At 42.2% G+C, this 21,524-nt stretch overlaps 1 protein-coding gene across 1 annotated transcript in view; it reads left to right on the top strand.

Moving 5' to 3' along the window:
- The first annotated feature begins 2,465 nt into the window (after positions 1 to 2,465).
- Positions 2,466 to 21,524, top strand: part of LOC112217908 (uncharacterized protein C14orf132-like) — a 30,911-nt gene continuing 11,852 nt past the window's right edge. The window contains exon 1 of the mRNA XM_024378515.2: positions 2,466 to 2,813. Within this exon, the coding sequence (XP_024234283.1) occupies positions 2,787 to 2,813 (27 nt within the window). The 5' untranslated portion in view covers positions 2,466 to 2,786. The remainder of the gene's footprint in view (positions 2,814 to 21,524) is intronic.

Raw genomic sequence — 21,524 nt, forward strand, 5'->3', positions numbered from 1 at the left:
AAATACAGGCAAATTCTTGAGGGAAACCTGTTCCAGTCTTCCGGAGATTTGAAACTGGGACGGAGGTTCACCTTCCAGCAGGACAATGACCCTAAGCATACTGCTAAAGCAACACTTTAAGGGGAAACATTTAAATGTCTTTGAATGGCCTAGTCAAAGCCCAGAACTCAATCCAAAAATCTATTTTAATTCCAGGTTGTAAGGCAACAAAATAGGAAAAATGCCAAGGGGGTGAATACTTTCACAAGCCACTGTATGTCTTATCGGGTTTATGGCCAAAATTAGAGCTGGTATGGAGCATGTCGATATGGCTGTATTGTTTCCCCCAGAACCATGGACATAAAGATTTGTAAAGTAGCAGAGTAATTAAATAACCATATGTGACCATGGGAGAAGTAATAATATTGTAATAACTGTTGTCATAAAACACAGAATGCAGCTTTTCTGTATTGTACTGTACAGTAAATATTCTGTACTGTACAGTGCCATTTCAGTGTTTTTGAGGAAAGTACTGTTGGACATGACCTTTGACCGGGCTCAAGGTTGTTACTTGTAAGAAGGTGGAGGGGGTCATGAAATTGACGTATAAAAATAAACAGAAAGACTACAGTCAAGTTGAGTCTGCTTTAAAAAAAAGAGTAACATGAAAAACAATCAAAGTTGCAGTCCATTCTTGGGCATTGCCATCCTTTTCTCTCTTTCTGGTAGACTTTTATAATCTATCTACCCAAACATGTACCAATTCCCACAGAAAACTTTAGTACTGCCAGCATAGTATTTATTAACAACATTGCAACACTTTACATTTCCCCCCATCAGATGTTTTATTTCTCTGTTGTGTACCAGTACACCAGGACAAGGAGGATTCTACATGCAAAGTCTAATATATACTAATCTGTTGTGCCCCGTTTCCTACTATTGGCTGATGATGGTATTCATAGGCTCCCTCACACACAGCTGCCAAAGTCTAATGACCTCCAAAAAGTTTTTATCCTCAAGATTAACTCGCCCTGACCTTAGGTGTGGCAGATGCTTTGGAACAAACAATGTAGGCCTCCTGGTAACAAGCGGACCTGTTGGGAGCATTCATTGTAATTTCCTTCAGCTAACTTTCTTTCAAGGTGCGCTCCCATTTGGCAGTTTGTTTGGAAGGTAGTTGGGGGCTCAGCAGGTTAGTCTCTCCCCAACCCAAATTATTCCTGAGAGGCTGGGAAAAAGCTGTGGATGAAATATTGATGTGTTTAAGAGATCACATGAAGAATTTCTGTCTGGGTCCCGGAGATGATACATCAATCAGGGCCAGCCCCAGGCATAAGCAACATAAGCGGCCGCTGGGGGGCCCCTGACCAATTAAATACATTTCTTTTTAAACAGTCGGGGACTCAACTTACTATTGAGAGTAAGAATATTAGAATAAACCAGGTGCAATTTCTACATTTGGTTGAGAATCAGCAGTTTTTGCTTGCAATGTCCCTGACAATCACTCAATTAGCCTTGTCAGCTAACAATTTTCTGATTGGTAGCTAGTCTAGCCTCTTATCTAAACTTGTAGTAATCATTGCCCAGTGGCCCTGACCTCCAGGGGACCACAATTGATTTTGATGGTCATTCTCACTTCGATAGCATTAGTCATGACAAAATGTGTAGAATTGCAAGAGATTAGCTTGAAAAATGCAAAGATTTCTCTCCACCCCATGGCAAAATGGGTAGAATTGTAGGAAATTAACTGTAAAACCGCAAAATAATTATCTCTGCCCCATGGCGAAGAGTATAATTGCATTAAATGTTTTATAAAACAGCAAAAAATTCAATGCCCCATGGCAAAATGTGTAGAATTGCAGGAAATGTGTTAGACAATTGCTTGTTTAGGGCCCCCAAAAGGCTAGGGTCATAATTTATCTGTTTATAATTGATCTGGTTAAAATGTATAAATAGAATATCATTACGCAATATAGTATGCATTGGGAAAGGATATCAGCTGGAAGACCAGAATGATGTACTGTAATTTGTATTCCATATCATATTAAGAAGTGGTGGAATAGTCGAGTGGACATTAATAGGGTAATGGCCAAGATGGAAGCTAGGATACTTTGTTTAAATGGCTAGAAATAAACCACTGGAGTAGCAGTTATAGCTCTGATGCAGGTGATTACCCTGACTGAATGTCATTTGCATACACATAAAATCTTGGTTACTACACTACACTAGACAGTTCATTACCTGTGTTTAGGCAAAACATTTTATGATCTTCGCTCTCAAAGCTATCGTAAACTTTGAATTGACTATGTAATCACTTTTAGACATTGCATTTCTTTCTTCCAAACTCCCAATGAGCTTTGAGTTAAATAGTGTTTTATCTTGTTGTATCTCAAAATTAACTGATGAATGTGCGACGAGTAGCCGAAACAAACCAGTTAGACTCCGTCATCACTAGGAAAACACGGCGTGAATAGCAGTTAGGGTTCATGTCACTGTAAGCTATTCAAAAAGAGGGCGAAAGGTGCGACATCAGGATCTTGTGGTTCTCTTGATAATAAAGGTTCTCTCTCTCTCTCTCTCTTTCTCTCTCGGCTGTTGCGCTCTTTCCCTCTCTCTGTAAATGCTATCGTCTGTTCAAATTCCATAGTCGCCTAGCCGGCTGCACTTACTTTCATACGCTATAAACGTTGGCTGGGTCTGAAAATGCAATGTTGATGTGAAGAACGTTCTAATGTCCTTCTGGGGAATACAAGTGCGACACGACACTGTTTCAAGATAGACAGAGGTGTCCTCACACGCGTATCACAATGGATCTCTCATTTATGGCTGCGCAGGTAAGTCCAAGATACATTTTTGTTATTATTAATCAATAGAAGTTATGTGGGGTTTCCATGCAATTGTCGGAGAATAATTATTTGAATGCATATTTTGAAAAGCCTACTAATGTGCATAAGGTAGTAAGAGAAAAAAAAACATTTATTCTGTATGGCGTCTGTCTGTTTATGTAGTCAATTATAGCCTGCCAACAAGGAGTAGGGATACGCACGAAGTTTCTCTCTCGGTGAACTTGATTTTGTAATCAACAAGCTGAAATAAATGTTCGCGGTTCCCACCCTAAACCTTGAGATCAATATCATATTTTATTAGGTTAACCAACTTGTTGATTTATTCAAAACGGTATGTTTGGTCAGTAGCCGATTTGAAATGTCACAATCTTAAATATTATAGTGAACAAAGATATGGACGCAACATGCACCAATTTCAATGATTTTACCGAGTTACAGTTCATATCATGAAATCAGTCATTTAAAAGCAATAAGTTAGGCCCTGACCTATGAATTTCACATGACTAGGCAGGGTTGCACCCACTGGGAAGCCAGGCCCAGCCAATCAGAATTCGTTTTTCCCCACAAAAGGGCTTTAATACAGACAGAAATACACCCCAGCACCCTGTCAGACGATCCCACAGGTGAAAAAGACAGATGTGGAGATCATGGGGTGGCGAGGCCGGTTGGAAGTACTGCCAAATTCTCTAAAACGATGTTGGAGGCAGCATATGGTAGAGAAATGAACATTCAGTTCTCTGGCATCAGCTCTGGTGGACAATCCTGCAGTCAGCATGCCAATCGCAAATCTTGAGAAATCTGTTGCATTGTGTTCTGTGACACAACGGCACATTTTAAAGTGTACTTTTACATCCCTACTGTAGCACAAGGTGCACCTGTGTAATGATCATGCTGCTTAATCAGCTTCTTGATATGCCACTCCTGTCAGGTAGACAGATTATTTTGGCAAAGGAGAAATGCTCACTAACATGGGTAGAAAAAAAATGTGCACAAAATTTGAGAGAAATAAGCTTTTTGTTCTTATGGAAAATGTTTTGGATTTTTTTTTTAAACTCATGAAATATGAGATCAAGACTTTACATGTTACATTTATATTTTTGTTCAGTTTAGATAAGGTTAAAGATAATTTTAATTAATGAAATGTAATGTGATGAAATATGTAGGCTAATAATAGAATATTAAAAAATCTATGCATGGATGTTTTCAACCATGTTCCATTATTTTACTCATCCTGATTTTCAATGCAGTTGTTATATCTGACTGAAATGTTATCAGACAACTTTGTAATCAACAGGATAATTAAAGTAATCAAATTGAATCAGCCCAGATGAGATCTATATTATGCAATTACAAAAGACTTGGAGTTGATCAATATCCATTAAGATAGCATAATGGCAGACTACCGTGTCATAGTACCAATATGTGATTCACAATGCAATATTACATTTTAGTAATTTAGCAGATACTCATCATCCAGAGAAACTTACAGTAGAGAGTGCACATATTTTTGTGCTGGTCCTCTGTGGGAATCAAACCCACAACACTGGTGTTGCAAGCACCATGCTTTACCAACTGAGCCATACGGGACCACCACTACCTTGAACATGTAACTCCACATAAAGACTCTAATAAATTAAACTGGTCCATGGACAAATGTTGGACAAATGTTTATGACTCACCTTGATTTTTATTGCTAGCCCACTTTAATTTATCTGATTATGAGTGTGATGCCCTCAGGGCTGGTCATGCATATCAATGAAGGTGGCAAGCTATGTCTTTTAGAAAACATGGCTGTCATTAGGGTGGGCAAGGGAAGAGAAGACAATTTTACCCGTTTCCTACTTACCTAAATTCTACTTAGCCCCCATCCTACATACATGTATTCTACTTACCATATCCTACTTACCTGGATCCTACTTATCTTCATCCTACGTACCTGTATCCTACCTCTGCTCTTGTCAAGAGCAGAGGTATGATAGTGTTCAGACCACATGATGGTGTGTATAGACCACATGATGCTTTATCACCCAGTTGTGGTCTATAAGATCAGGATGTGCCTTCAGCTTGTGAGGTACATCAGTTTGGTGTAGCCTCTGAGCTGGTCTTAGAGAGAGATGACCTCAGTCTTATTGTTTGACACAAAACCACATCCTCATTGTAATTTCTTTGCCACTTGCTAGTCCTATCCAATATCTTTGACTGTTGCTTGGGTGTTAGCCATGGGTGTGTGATTAATATAATAATAATATAAATATGTCAATTAGCAGAGGCTTTTATCTCAAGTAATTTACAGTCAAACGTCTACACATTTCAATATGGGTGGCCCCAGCGGGAATCAAATCCATAATCCTGGCATTTGCAAGTGCCATGCTCTACCAACAGAGCCATGTAGAGCGGTATCAGCTGAAGTCCCTTGTATTTACAGGCTTTCTGATATAGAGATAAAAGTTTTCAAAGCGGTGAAGTGATGGCCGATGGGAGGACGCTATCGGTCAGACAGAGGGGTTGACACAGCTCTGCCTGCCACCTTGAGCGAGCACTCCATTAGTCTCTGTCAGAGGCGCCATGTCTCTCTGCCTGGCCTCTCTACCATGCTCCCTGCTCTGCCCAGTGTCATCTCGCCCTCGATGCCCTAGCTGACAGGCAGGAGGTAGTCACTTTAATATTCATGTTGGAGATGCTGGAGAGCCTGCCTAGTTACCAAGTTCTGTCATAGCAGGCCTCTGTTGGAGCAATGTGTCAGAAGAGGTTTTCCAAGAGCTTGCGATTAGGCACTCAGAGCCTCAGTTTCTAACTTCCCACTCACTCTTGTTTCATTACTTCCATTCTCATTCCATTGTTATTATTCCATTGCTATTATTCCATTGCTATTATTCCATTGTAATTATTCCATTGTAATTATTCCATTGTTATTATTCCATTGTTATTATTCCATCTCCTTATGACATATATGTTCATCGGAAACTAGAGAGTGAGAGAGAACAATCATCAGTTTTGCATCTAACTGTATTACACTTTTGGTCAGGGGTGGACTGGGACCAGAAATCGGCGCTGGCATTTCAAACACACCGGCCCACTTATTTCCTTGAGTTAGATAATGATCATTTTTGCTCAAAAAACACAATTTAGACAGGCCCTAGAGGCTGAAATGGATAAGATGTTCTGATGACACATTTCTCTTGCTCTGCTAGCTTTGATCTGAAAGAGGAGCCAACTTGTAATGAGCCAAATAACTTTCCCTTTATTCGTACCCGTCATTTTGTGCCCTTGATGCAAATTTATCGTGGGCTATATTCCTTTTGACAGATGATGAAGGATGCTTGAAGTTAGCAAGTTTTTTTTCTCATAATGACCAAGATTGCAATCAAGATTTCCCCTTATTGCTCCCTAGGCTTTTCCGTTTATCTCTTGCCAGTGATACTGACACCTTTTCCAACTTTAATTGAATTTCTCCTTTCTACTCGGCCACTGCTTTTGACAATGTCATGTTTCTACCCTAAACTAAAAAGTAACATTTCTGCTGCTTCTACAAGACTCATGCTGTGTATGTAATTTGTCACATATACTGATCTCAGCATCAATCCACCACGTTAGTATTTTCTAATTCATGCTCTCATGCTATTCTATACATGCTGTTTGTTGCTACATTAACAAACAGCGCACATCAACTGTCAGTAAGTGAGATGCTTGTGAGTGTCTTCCATAGGTTTGTAGAGGGTGGGTAGGCTACAACTGGTCCTGAACCTAAACCCTCTGTCTGAATGGAACTGATAGTTAAGATGGCTGTAGGTATGTAGCTGACCAATCAGTCAGCTAGCGAAACATAGCCAGTCAGCCAGTCAGTCAGTCAGTCCAACATAGCCAGTCAGCCAGTCCAACATTGCCAGTCACCCAGTCAGCCAGCCCAACATATTCAGTCAGTCAGTCAGTCATCTCAACATACTGTAGCCAGTCAGCCAGTCAGCCAGCTCAACATAGTCAGCCTATCAGCCAGCTCAACATAGCCAATCAGCCAGCCCACCCAACATAGCCAGTCAGCCAGTCAGTCAGTCAGTCCAACATAGCCAGTCAGCCAGTCCAACATTGCCAGTCAGCCAGTCAGCCAGCTCAACATAGTCCGTCAGTCTGCCAGCTCAGCATAGCCAGTCAGCCAGCTCAACATATCCAATCAGCCAACTTAACATAGCCAGTCAGCCTATCAGACAGCTCAACATAGCCAGTAAGCCAGCTCAACAAAGCCAGTCAGCCAGCTCAACAAAGCCAGTCAGCCAGCTCAACATAGCTAGTCAGTGATGGTCATAGACATACTGTAAGTGCTGGATCTGCTGCAGCTATACACGCTATATGGATGTGGGTACAGTAGGATCAGGAAGTGCGCTGTCACTTCTTGACTCGCTCGACTGCCACCAGATCGAAGTGCTCTAAGACCTTGACACCATCCTTCTGATCATCTCCCCAACCAAGGTCTTGTTTTCGGTGCTTACCAACAGGCGGCAAATAGGCTTAATTATTTCACGAGAGCTGATTTTCCTCGGCTTAGCCCAGGGTGTGTCAGAGTGCATGTACTGTAATTAGCAGGGAGATAACGATGGCTTCTGGCTACCAGCTCTCCCGTAGTAATTTGTCATGCTTGAGCTAGCTGGCCTTCTCTGAATGAAGGAACTTTCAGACGAGGTTGGAACATTGTGGGCTGGCAACAGTGTGTGTGTTTGTGTGTGTGGAACAGAAACACAGAGAAGATTAAGCAGTTGTGAGATGTTTCTTGGATTACCTCTTCTCAGGAGACCTCTGACACAGTGCATGAAATCGGATCAAGCAGAAGATATCTGAATCAGGGTGACTAGAGCTGTGGCAAAAAAAAGAGATAAGCACATTCTGTGGAGAGGGTGATTATGTCTCACGATGTGTGAGAATAAATGATGATGTACACCCATGATACTCATAGGTTGTTTACCCTGTAGACAAAGGAAATTGGAGTGCAAATGAAAATGGCAGGGCATTGAGGGGGAGGCCACAGAGGTAGTGAGTCAATAACTGTAGCCAGAGGGTGCCTTTCTCTCTGAGCTGCCTGCACAAGGAAGCAGCCTTAGCAGAGCACCCTGTTTCCAAACTTAATGGATTTCAAATGTCTTTAAAGATGTTTTGACCCCTAGTCGAGCCATTGTCAAGTGAACAAATGAGATTGTGGTCATAAAAGGCATTGTCTTGTTTACTCATCCCTGCTCCAGACTTTTCTTCTTCTCTCTAATTAACAGAGATACGTTGTGAACAAACAAGCTTGTCTATGAGTTACAATATTTAACCTTACAGACAAAAAGGGAAAACCTAGTCATTTGCGCAACTGAATGCATTCAACTGAAATATTTCTTCTGAATATAATGGATTGTGTGTGGGGCTGCCTTAATCAACATCAGGGGAGCAGATGTTGTTGGGGGTTAACTGCATCACTCATAGGTAGAATGGCAGATTTTTTCACCTTGCTGACTTGGTGATTCAAACCAGCAAGCTTTCGGTGACTAGCCCAACACTCTTAACCACTAGGCTACCTGCCTACCATACAGTGCCTTGCGAAAGTATTCAGCCCCCTTGAACTTTGCGACCTTTTGCCACATTTCAGGCTTCAAAGATAAAGATATAAAACTGTATTTTTTTGTGAAGAATCAACAACAAGTGGGACACAATCATGAAGTGGAACGACATTTATTGGATATTTCAAACTTTTTTAACAAATCAAAAACTGAAAAATTGGGCGTGCAAAATTATTCAGCCCCTTTACTTTCAGTGCAGCAAACTCTCTCCAGAAGTTCAGTGAGGATCTCTGAATGATCCAATGTTGACCTAAATGACTAATGATGATAAATATAATCCACCTGTGTGTAATCAAGTCTCCGTATAAATGCACCTGCACTGTGATAGTCTCAGAGGTCTGTTAAAAGCGCAGAGAGCATCATGAAGAACAAAGAACACACCAGGCAGGTCCGAGATACTGTTGTGAAGAAGTTTAAAGCCGGATTTGGATACAAAAAGATTTCCCAAGCTTTAAACATCCCAAGGAGCACTGTGCAAGCGATAATATTGAAATGGAAGGAGTATCAGACCACTGCAAATCTACCAAGACCTGGCCGTCCCTCTAAACTTTCAGCTCATACAAGGAGAAGACTGATCAGAGATGCAGCCAAGAGGCCCATGATCACTCTGGATGAACTGCAGAGATCTACAGCTGAGGTGGGAGACTCTGTCCATAGGACAACAATCAGTCGTATATTGCACAAATCTGGCCTTTATGGAAGAGTGGCAAGAAGAAAGCCATTTCTTAAAGATATCCATAAAAAGTGTTGTTTAAAGTTTGCCACAAGCCACCTGGGAGACACACCAAACATGTGGAAGAAGGTGCTCTGGTCAGATGAAACCAAAATTGAACTTTTTGGCAACAATGCAAAACGTTACGTTTGGCGTAAAAGCAACACAGCTCATCACTCTGAACACACCATCCCCACTGTCAAACATTGTGGTGGCAGCATCATGGTTTGGGCCTGATTTTCTTCAGCAGGGACAGGGAAGATGGTTAATATTGATGGGAAGATGGATGGAGCCAAATACAAGACCATTCTGGAAGAAAACCTGATGGAGTCTGCAAAAGACCTGAGACTGGGACGGAGATTTGTCTTCCAACAAGACAATGATCCAAAACATAAAGCAAAATCTACAATGGAATGGTTCAAAAATAAACATATCCAGGTGTTAGAATGGCCAAGTCAAAGTCCAGACCTGAATCCAATCGAGAATCTGTGGAAAGAACTGAAAACTGCTGTTCACAAATGCTCTCCATCCAACCTCACTGAGCTCGAGCTGTTTTGCAAGGAGGAATGGGAAAAAATTCAGTCTCTCGATGTGCAAAACTAATAGAGACATACCCCAAGCGACTTACAGCTGTAATCGCAGCAAAAGGTGGCGCTACAAAGTATTAACTTAAGGGGGCTGAATAATTTTGCACGCCCAATTTTTCAGTTTTTGATTTGTTAAAAAAGTTTGAAATATCCAATAAATGTCGTTCCACTTCATGATTGTGTCCCACTTGTTGTTGATTCTTCACAAAAAAATACAGTTTTATATCTTTATGTTTGAAGCCTGAAATGTGGCAAAAGGTTGCAAAGTTCAAGGGGGCCGAATACTTTCGCAAGGCACTGTACCTATACCTGACTTGCATAGCAGAGCATCAGGCAATAGTTCTGTTATCAGACCATTTTTCTAAGTGAATTTTATTTTTCATTATGTTCATGTCTGATGTTTTTATTGAATGGGAAAAATCATGATTCTGTATTTAGAGATACAGAGACATTTTAAGGTGTTATTTATATTCAGGCCTAATGGAGTAGAAGAGAATTTCAACTTTGTTTAAAAACAACTGATATTCTTCAGTTTTTGTAAGTACTGAACCATTATATTGTGTTCTCCCTAGGTTACCGTAGATCTTACTCTCCATGATAATGATATGGTCTATGTTCTCAAATAGTTGACTGAATACACAATCTCATACAAACAACTGTACAGTGCCATAGCTACTTACTGCCCCTACAAAGATTTTGCATGTTGAAGGCTATATCTGAACTGGTGTCTTGCAGGAGCCCGAGGTCCCCTTTCTACCCTGGTTATGTCACATTACAGTAGACTCCACGCTTTGATGCAACTGACCTGGGGTCAGTGCTTCCACATCCTGTGTAACTCATCATCCGTAAAGGATGGGGGAGGGACAAACCCATACAGTAGTCCTGCTCCTGGCCTGTAAACTGGTCATGGATTTCAAGTCAGACTTACTGGAGGGCATCTATCAGCCCAGTGACTCATCCTGAACAGTATAATAAAATGGGGCCAACGGTAGGAGTGTACAATAAGGATCACCCCTATACAGATGTAGGATCTTCATTTGAGCCAGTTTGCTACAGCAGGAAAATAATCCTAACAGCAAAAGGAAATGTTAATTATTATGTGGATTATAATTAATGGACATTGTTGTTGGGGTTGATACATTTTTCTTTAGGGCAAATCAAGTCTGAAATTTCAATGTGGAAATTACAAACATTAACAACCTTTTCAATACTCAAATACACTACACATTTGCATCTCCTGTAGTGTAGGAAAATTCTCAGCAACAAAAGAGAGAGCAAATTAAGATCCTACATCTGTAGCCCTCTGCACTGTGGAGCACATGTAGATTTGTATTGTATTGCCCCTTTTCATGACGGTGCTAGCAACCACGTGAGTGAGCTAGCTACTGACCGACAAGACCAACAACACAAACAAATTGACTATACAGATAGTAGTGAGTGGAGTTCCACATGGACTATACTAAACAAGTTAAATGTCTTACCTAGATTGTGTTTCCCCTTATAGACCTATAGCTACGTGTTGCCTACATTTCCCACTCTCCCATTCTGAATAGCCTGAAGCCACAGGGCTCATCTAGCAGGCTCTATTCCCTATGTGGGAGCATTGTGAACTGTAGGTTGGGCTTTTTGACCTGGTTACATTTACATTGCACTACACAGCACCTAAACATCAACCACAAAGTTGGCTCTTTTACGCTTGGGGTCTATGGGAAAGAATGTTTGTTTTCCCCAATCTGTGGGCATGTTCAAGGGGAATTCCTTATTATTAGGTGAATATCTACTCGGAGTATAGCATTATTCAAATATTCCCCATGTAATGTTAATGGGGTGCTAACATGGCTGCCATAGGATTTGGAAGTGTCATGTAAACGCATCATAATTCCCATTCTAGACATTATATTCCCCATAGATGCAGTAATTAGAGGTCAACAGAACTCCACCAAAACAACAGAACTCCACCAAAACAATGGAATTGCCAGGGAAACGGGCTGTGGGGGAAGCTAGGCTTCTTTACAAATACAAAACAGGTTATCGCTTTAGGAGAAAAACATTGTTTATCTTACATGGGCGAATCAATGTGGCTTGTCAACTGTAGCCTATCCAATAGACCTAAAGTAACAACTTTCATAATGAGCAATTAGGCTATGTTTAGATAGATAAATCGTTTTTCGGTTGATATTTCAGACAGGGGATATTTTCCTTTGCTCAGATCTCAATTTGCAAATGTTTCCAAGACATTATCATTGTTTGTTTAGTATCATTAATAATTGCCATTTAGTACACCCCAACGAGGACCAGAAGAATATTGTAGAGTTTAATGTACAACATTATCCCATCATAGTTAAGATAATTCACTATAGACATACACAAGATGAGAATGTTTATAAAACCAATGGACAGCAAAATTGATCTACATTTAGTTTATTATGTACATGTGTATTTCACACTATGTTGAGGTAAAAATCAGAGTATAATGCTTGTATGGATGTGAACCCCAACACATATTCATGTCATCTTTACCAATCAACTGCATTACTGTTAAAAATGACTGACTACCATCAACGACTTACCTCTGTATGCTAGCTATGCTGACCAGTTTATATGAACAGGATTTAGCATTTAGCAGTCACTTCTTCTAAACCTAAAAGGGACAACTTAAACATGTTATGCAGCGAAAACATACATAGAACATATCCAAATTGGACTTAAGTAAGCACATTGTGGGCCTGTTTCAATACATCAATCGTGACGGATTTGACAAATATCCACTTTGTTAGATCAGATGTTGAATGTGCGCCAATCTGGTCAATGGAACGTCTGTGTTCCATTGACCCCTTTACTGTATCTACTGTATGTAATGTTAATGGGGCACTAACATGGCTGCCATATAATGTTGTAGTGTCATGTAAATGCATCATAATGCAGAAACCTCAGTGTCCCAACTCTATAAATACATGGTTCTGTAATCAAATCAAATCACATTTTAATTTGGCACATGCACATGTGTAGACCTTACAGTGAAATGCTTACTTACAAGGCCTTAACCAACAATGCAGTTGTAAGAAAATACAAAAAAAAGTTAGAATTAAAAGTAACAAATAATTAAAGAGCAGCAGTAAAATAACAATGAGCATGGCAATATACAGGGGGTACTGGTACAGAGGCAATGTGCGGGGGCACCGGTGTCGAGGTAATAGGGGTAATATGCACATTCCTGGATGGGAGACCAGATGCTGCTGGAAGTGGTGTTGGGGGGCCAGTAAGAGGCACTCTTTCCTCTGGTCTAAAAAAGAGATATCCCAATGCCCCAGGGCAGTGATTGGGGACACTGCCCTGTGTAGGGTGTCGTCTTTCGGATGGGACGTTAAACGGGTGTCCTGACTCTGAGGTCATTAAAGATCCCATGGCACTTATCGTAAGAGTAGGGGTGTTGACCCCGGTGTCCTGGCTAAATACCCAATCTGGCCCTCAAACCATCATGGTCACCTAATAATCCCCAGTTTACAATTGGCTCATTAATCCCCTCCTCTCCCCTGTAACTATTCCCCAGGTCATTGCTGCAAATGAGAACGTGTTCTCAGTCAACTTACCTGGTAAGTTGGGGGCAATGCAAATAGTCTGGGTAGCCATTTGATTAAATGTTCAGGAGTCTTATGGCTTTGGGGTAGAAGCTGTTTAGAAGCATCTTGGACCTAGACTTGGCGCTCCAGTACCGCTTGTTGTGCGGTAGCAGAGAGAACAGTCTATGACTAGTCTTTGAGTCTTTGACCATTTTTATGGCCTTCCTCTAACACCTCCTGGTATAGAGGTCCTGGTAGTCATTTAGGCAGGTTACCTTAGTGTTCTTGAGCACAGGGACTACGGTGGTCTGCTTGAAACATGTTGGTATTACAGACTCAGACAGGGAGAAGTTTAAAATGTCAGTGAAGACACTTGCCAGTTGGTCAGTGCATGCTCACAGTACACATCCTGGTAATCCGTCTGGCCCTGCGGCCTTGTGAATGTTGACCTGTTTAAAGGTCTTACTCACATCGGCTGCGGAGAGCGTGATCACACAGTCGTCCGGAACAGCTGATGTTCTAATGCGTGTTTCAGTGTTACTTGCTTCAAAGCGAGTATAGAAGTTATTTAGCTCGTCTGGTAGGCTCGTGTCACTGGGCAGCTCTTAGCTGTGCTTCCCTTTGTAGTCTGTAATGGTTTGCAGGCCCTGCCACATCCGACGAGCGTCAGAGCCGGTGTAGTACAATTCGAACTTAGTCCTGTATTGATGCTTTGCCTGTTTGATGGTTCGTTGGAGGGCATAGCGGGATTTTTTACAAGCTTCTGGGTTAGTGTCCCGCTCCTTGAAAGCGGCAGCTTTACCATTTATCTCAGTGCAAATGTTGCCTGTACTCCATGGTTTTCTGTTGGGGTATGTACGTACAGTCACTGTGGGGACGACGTCATCGATACACTTATTGATGAAGCCAATGACTGATGTGATGTACTCCTCAATGCCATCAGAAGAATCCCAGAACATATTCCAGTCTGTGATAGCAAAACAGTCCTGTAGTTTAGCATCTGCTTCATCTGACCACTTTTTCATAGACCGAGTCACTGGTGCTCCCGGCTTTATCTCGGTGAACCATGAGATATTACAGTTTTTAATGTCCCATTGGTAGGATATACGTGCTTTTAGTTTGTCCCATTTATTTTTCAGCAATTGAACGTTGGCTAACAGTACGGATGGCAAAGGAAGATTAGCCACTCGTTGCCTGATCCTCACAAGGCACCCCGATCTCCTTGTGTGAAATCTCAGTTTCTTTCTCCTGCGAATGACGGGGATGAAGGCCTGCTCGGGTGTTTGTTGTATATCCTTTTAGTCCGTCTCATTAAATAAAAAATATTTGTTGAATTCGACGTGAGTAATCTCTGTTCTGATGTCCAAAAGCTATTTTTGGTCATAAGAGACGGTAGCAGCAACATTATGTAGAAAATAAGTTACAAACAATGTGAAAAACAAACAAAATAGCACGGTTGGTTAAGAGCCAATAAAACAGCAGCCATCCTCTCCTGCGCCATTCAACCCAGAGGCCCGGTTCCTTATCGCGGTGGCCAAGTTCACTCCTTGTTTACTCCTGTATGTATTCTCTATGGACATTTCTTGACTGTGGTAGCTGTAATTGAACTTGGGGGCTGTGGTGTAAAACATCTGAAATATCTTTATTACAACCAAGCAAATAGGTCGCCTCTGTGACTTTTATCTGCCCTACAGGCTGTCTACGGTGCATACAGGAAAACTCGGTATGACATTGTTTATTTTTTCCCAAACACAAGCATTGTACAATCCATAAGTTGTAGTATCATACCAGACTCCTTGGGAGACGTTTTCTCAGTAAGGTACATAATGAAACCTACTATTCTTCATTAGCTTGGCAAGGCTGTTGATATACACTCTTTATGTGATTATTTTTCAGAGGAAACATGCCTTTGTTTGTGGGCGTTTGTTGCTCCCTCCTTTCATTGTGTGTGTGTGTGGGTTTGTGTGTGTGTGTGTCTGTGCATGTGTGTGCGTGCGTGCGTAAGAGCATTTTGTTGTTCCCTCCTGACATTGTTAGCCTGAGAAGGAACAGATGAGTGTCCTCACACTAAGCAGCCTCATCCCTGTGATGCAGCCCAGTGGATAACGTTACATCACATGGAGCCCAGCCCCAGAGCAGCGCTAACACTCCGGGATCCCATTCACCTCTGTGTGCTTTACGGTCTGCTAGTTGGCCGGCTGCATACTACCACTGCACCTCCGTGTGCTTTACAGTCTGCTAGGTTAGCAACTCCCAGCTGCATACTACCACAGCACCTCTGTGTGCTTTACAGTCTGCTAGGTTAGCAACGCCCAGCTGCATACTACCACAGCACCTCTGTGTGCTTTACGGTCTGCTAGGTTAGCAATGCCCAGCTGCATACTACCACTGCACCTCTGTGTGCTTTACAGTCTGCTAGGTTAGCAACGCCCAGCTGCATACTACCACTGCACCTCTGTGTGCTTTACGGTCTGCTAGTTGGCCGGCTGCATTCTACCACTGCACCTCTGTGTGCTTTACGGTCTGCTAGTTGGCCGGCTGCATTCTACCACAGCACCTCTGTGTGCTTTACGGTCTGCTAGGTGGGCATCACCCAGCTGCATACTACCACAGTAAAGACTCACCCAGGCGGTGAGCCAGCAGGAGGGGAATGATCACAGCGTGGGGAATATCCCGTGTCCTTATTGTCGAGGTTGGGTGATGGACGTCTTGCTCAATTCGCTGGATGGCTGCCAATGTTATAGAGATGTGGTTAGCCCCACTCTGAGCCCAGACACAAACTTTTAGGGGAAATTAGTAGTGGTGGGCACTAATATAAAATTGATAATTCAATATAATTTTGTTACTGGCCGATATATTGTGGTATATCACTGTAGTATGCCATATCGCAATAATATTGTGGCAAATCATTCTTGTTCATTTATCAACACTTAAAATAGCAGTTCACATGTTCTGTTTGTCATGCCCTGATCTGTTTCACCTGTTTTTGTGATTGTCTCCAGACCCTCCAGGTGTCGCTCATTTTCCCTGGTCTATTTACCCCTGTGTTTCCTGTCTCTCTGTGCCAGTTCATCTTGTTTGTTCAAGTCAACCAGTGTGTTTTTCCCCATGCTCCTGTTCTCTTTTTCTAGTCTTCCCGGTTTTGACCCTTGCCTGTTTTTTCTAGACTCCGTACCCGCCTGCCTGACCCTTCTGCCTGCCCTGACATCGAGCCTGTCTGCCGCTCTTTACCTCTTGGACTCAGAACCTGGTTTTGACCTTTTGCCTGTCCACCACCATTCTCTTGCATACTCCCTTTGGATTAAATAAACAAAGACTCTAACCATTTGCCTCATGTGTCTGCATCTGGGTCTCCCCTTGTGCCCTTATAATGTTCCTTTATCCCCATAAAACGCTCGCTGAGCAGATAGAAAATAGCTGGATGACTGTGCTGGGTCAAGGATGCTCCATCTTCAGTAGTATGACTGGACTCAATCAGACTTGGGAAATGGTGCCTCGCCATGAAAATTCCATGACAATGGATTGTGGAGGCAAAAATCCAATAATTGCAACACATTTTCCTAATCAATTGGTTGGTTATGAACTATGCGAAATAGTGATATCCTTTAAGATGACGAAGCATGCTTGATTTGAATAGAATATATTACCATAGCGATGGAAGGATGGAGGCATCACTGAGGGACATGGAATGACCTTGTTTCCACAAATCTACATAGGTCAGGATATATAACAAGTTTAAATGTCTGGTCCGTAATAGCACATAGAATAACAATGTCTGAATTGAAAAATTGTACTACAGCTCAGAGTTTTATTGTGACGTGAACCAGGGGTTTATAGGTATTGGACTCCATATTCAAGTTCGTAAACAAAGCCAATGAGTATGTGGGCCAAACTTGCTATACGTGTGCATCCATGAAAGTGTTTTACTTGATGTTTTGTTAGATAGATGTCATATCGGTTTCTCAAGTTTTGTACCTTTTGATTATTGGGTCCTTTTCTGTTTGGTGAGGGAGGAAATAGTAGCTATGAGAGACGTAGACGTGGCTGATGCTGTGTGGAGTAGAGCTGGGATGGTCATGACATTTTGAATGACGGTATTGGTCAGCCAAATGACCACGGTTACCATTATAATTGTTTGAATAGCAAAATGTGTCGCTGCACAGCTGTTTTCAGGTCTTTCCAGTAATGTTTGATCGGTTTCAAGTCCGGGCTCTGGCTGGACCACTCAAGGACATTCAGAGATTTGTCCAGAAGCCACTCCAGTATTGTCTTGGCTGTGTGCTTAGGGGTGTTGTCCTGTTGGAAGGTGAACTTTTGCCCCAGTCTGAGGTCCTGAGCGCTCTGGAGCAGGTTTTCATCAAGGATCTCTCTGCACTTTGCTTCGTTCATCTTTCCCTCGATTCTGACTAGTCTCCCAGTCCCTGCCACTGAAAAACATCCCCACAGCATGATGCTGCCATCATCACCTTGCTTCACCGTAGGGATGGTATAAGGTTTCCTCCAGACGTGACGTTTGGCATCAGGCTAAAGAGTTCCATCTTGGTTTATTCAGATCAGAGAATCTTGTTTCTCATGGTTTGCAATTTGGCAAATGCCAAGCAGGCTGTCATTTGCCTTTTACTGAGAAGTGGTTTCCGTCTGGCCACACTACTTAAAAGGCCTGATTTGTGTAGTGCTGCAGGGCTTGTTGTCCTTCTGGAAGCTTCTCTCATCTCCACAGACGAACTCTAGAGCTCTCTCAGAGTGGCCAATGGGTTCTTGGTCAACTCCCTGCCCAAGGACTCATTAGACCAAAGTCTCCCCCGATTGCTCAGTTTGGCCGGGCGGCCAGCTCTAGGAAGAGTCTTGGTGTTTCCAAACTTCTTCCATTTAAGAATGGTAGAGCCCACTGTTTTCTTGGGGACCTTCAATGCTGCAGAAATGTTTTGGTACCCTTCCCCAGATCTGTGCCTCGTGTCTCAGATCTCTACGGACAATTTCTTCGACCTCATGGCTTGGTTTTTGCTCTGACATGCACTGTCAACTGTGGGACCATACATAGCCAGGTATGTGCCTTTCCAAATCATGTCCAATCAATTGAATTTACCACAGGTGGACTCCAGACTAGTTGTAGAAACATCTCAAGAATGAAAATTGGAAACAAGATGCACATGAGCTCAATTTCTAGTCTCATAGCAAAGGGTCTGAACACTTATGTAAATAAGGTATTTCAGTTTTTTTATGTTAAACAAATTTGCAAAAATTTCTAAAAAACTGTTTTTGCTTTGTCATTATGGGGTATTGTGTGTAGATTGCTGAGGATTTTTAATTTATTTAATCCTAATTAGAATAAGGCTGTAACGTATCAAAATGTGTCAGAGCCGTGTGTATAGGTGGCAGGGAAGTCAGGCGCAGGAGAGTCAAATGGAGTGTAAAATGGAGTCTTTTAATGAATGTCCACGTAACATGCTCCATAACACTAATAAGAATAGAATATAAACATACATGTGTACGAGGACCCGTCTCGCACCTATACAATAAACACAACACTGACAAATAACAATCTCTGACAAAGACATGAGGGGAAACAGAGGGTTAAATACACAACAGGTAATGAATGGGATTGAAAATAGGTGTGTGGGAAGAGAAGACAAAACCAATGGAAATGAAAAATGGATCAATGATGGCTAGAAGACCGGTGACGTCGACCGCTGAGCACCCCCCGAACAAGGAGAGGCAACGACTTCGGAAGAAGTCGTGACAAAATGTGGAGAAAGTTAAGGGGTCTGAATACCTTCCGAAGGCACTGTATATATGCAGTACAGGTCAAAAGTTGGAACGTACCTCCTCATTCAAGGGTTTTTCTTTATTTTACTTATTTTCTACATTAGAGAATAATAGTGAAGATATCAAAACTATGAAATAACACATGGAATCACATAGTAACCAAAAAAGTATTAAAAATACATTTCTCAAAGTAACCACCCTTTGCCTTGATGACAGCTTTGCACACTCTTGGCATTCTCTCAACCAGCTTCACCTGGAATACTTTTCCAACAGTCTTGAAGAATTCCCACATATGCTGAACACTTATTGTCTGCTTTTCCTTTAGTCTGCGGGCCAACTCATCCCAAACCATCTCAATTGGTTTGAGGTTTGGTGATTGTGGAGGCCAGGTCATCTGATGCTGCACTCTATAACTCTCCTTCTTGGTCAAATAACCCTTACACAGCCTAGAGGTGTGTTGGGTCATTGGTCGGCCCACTAATGATCGTCCCACTAAACGTAAATCAGATGAGATGACGTCTCGCTGCAGAATGCTGTGGTAGCCATGCTGGTTAAGTGTGCCTTGACTTCACCATTCACTGTGACTCAAGTTTGGACTCACCGGACCAAAGGACAGATTTCCACCAGTCTAATGTCCATTGCTCATGTTTCTTGGCCCAAGCCAAGAATTATTGGTGTCCTTTAGTGGTGGTTTCCTTAAAGCAATTCGACCATGATGGTCAGATTCACGCAGTCTCCTCTGAACAGTTGATGTTGAGATGTATCTGTTACTTGAACTCTGTGGAGAACTTATTTGGGCTGCAATGTCTGAGGATGGTAACTCTAATGAACTTATCCTCTGCAGCAGAGGTAACTCTGGGGTTTCCTTTCCTGTGGAGCTCCTCATGAGAGCCAGTTTCATCATAGCGCTTGATGGTTGGACTGAACTTGAAGAAACTTTCAAAGTTCTTGAAATTTTCCGAATTGACTGACCATCATGTCTTAAAGTAATGATGGACTCTAGTTTCTCTTTGCTTACTTGAGCTGTTCTGCCATAATTTGGACTTAAATCAAATCAAATGTATTTAAATAGCCCTTCTTACATCAGCTGACATTTCAAAGTGCTGTATAGAAACCCAGCAAAAAAAAACAGCAAGCAATTCAAGTGTAGAAGCACGTGGCTAGGAAAAACTCCCTAGAAAGGCCAAAACCTAGGAAGAAACCTAGAGAGGAACCAGGCTATGAGGGGTGGCCAGTCCTCTTCTGGATGTGCCGGGTGGAGATTATAACAGAACATGGCCAAGATGTTCAAATGTTCATAAATGACCAGCATGGTCAAATAATAATAATCACAGTAGTTGTCGAGGGTGCAGCAAGTCAGCACCTCAGGAGTAAATGTAAGTTGGCTTTTCATAGCCGATCATTAAGAGTATCTCTCTACTGCTCCTCTACCGCTCCTGCTATCTCTAGAGAGTTGAAAACAGCAGGTCTGGGACAGGTAGCATGTCCGGTGAACAGGTCAGGGTTCCATAGCCGCAGGCAGAACAGTTGAAACTGGAGCAGCAGCACAGCCAGGTGTACTGGGGACAGCAAGGAGTCATCATGCCAGGTAGTCCTGAGGCATGGTCCTAGGGCTCAGGTCCTCCGAGAGAAAGAAAGAGAGAATTAGAGAGAGCATACATAAATTCACACAGGACGCCGGATAAGACAGGAGAAGTACTCCAGATATAACAGACTGACCCTAGCCCCCCGACACATAAACTACTGCAACATAAATACTGGAGGCTGAGACAGGAGGGGTCAGGAGACACTGTGGCCCCATCCGAAGATACCCCCGGACAGGGCCAAACAGGCAGGATATAACCCCACCCACTTTGCCAAAGCACAGCCCCCACACCACTATAGGGATATCTTCAACCACCAACTCTCCATCCTGTGACAAGGCCGAGTATAGCCCACAAAGATCTCCACCACGGCACAACCTAAGGAGGGGCACCAACCCAGACAGGAAGATCACGTCAGTGACTCAACCCACTCAAGTGGCGCACCCCTCCTAGGGACGGCATGGAAGAGCACCAGTAAGCCAGTGACTCAGCCCTTGTAATATCAAAATATGAAAATATGAATTTGTTCTTAACTGACTTGCCTAGTTAAATAAAGGTCAAATAAAATAAAAATGCAAAGAAATGGTGGTTACTTTGAAGAATCTCAAATATAGAATTGTTTAACAATTTTTGATTACTACATGATTCCATATGTGTTATTTCATCGTTTTGATGTCTTCACCATTATTCTACAATGTAGAAAATAGTACAAATAAAGATAAACCATTGAGTAGGTGTGTCCAAACCTTTGACTGGTACTGTGTATTTAACGGTTATGACAGTGATTTTATCTTCATGTCGGTCTTGATCCATAATCATCGGTTACACAACTATACAGTAATTGTTCCAGCCCTACAGTATGTGGACGTTTCAAAGGCATGTAGTGCCCTCAATAATTATACA

The sequence above is a fragment of the Oncorhynchus tshawytscha genome, linkage group LG18 (assembly GCF_018296145.1).
Source record: "Oncorhynchus tshawytscha isolate Ot180627B linkage group LG18, Otsh_v2.0, whole genome shotgun sequence".
In the NCBI taxonomy this organism is placed as follows: domain Eukaryota; kingdom Metazoa; phylum Chordata; class Actinopteri; order Salmoniformes; family Salmonidae; genus Oncorhynchus; species Oncorhynchus tshawytscha.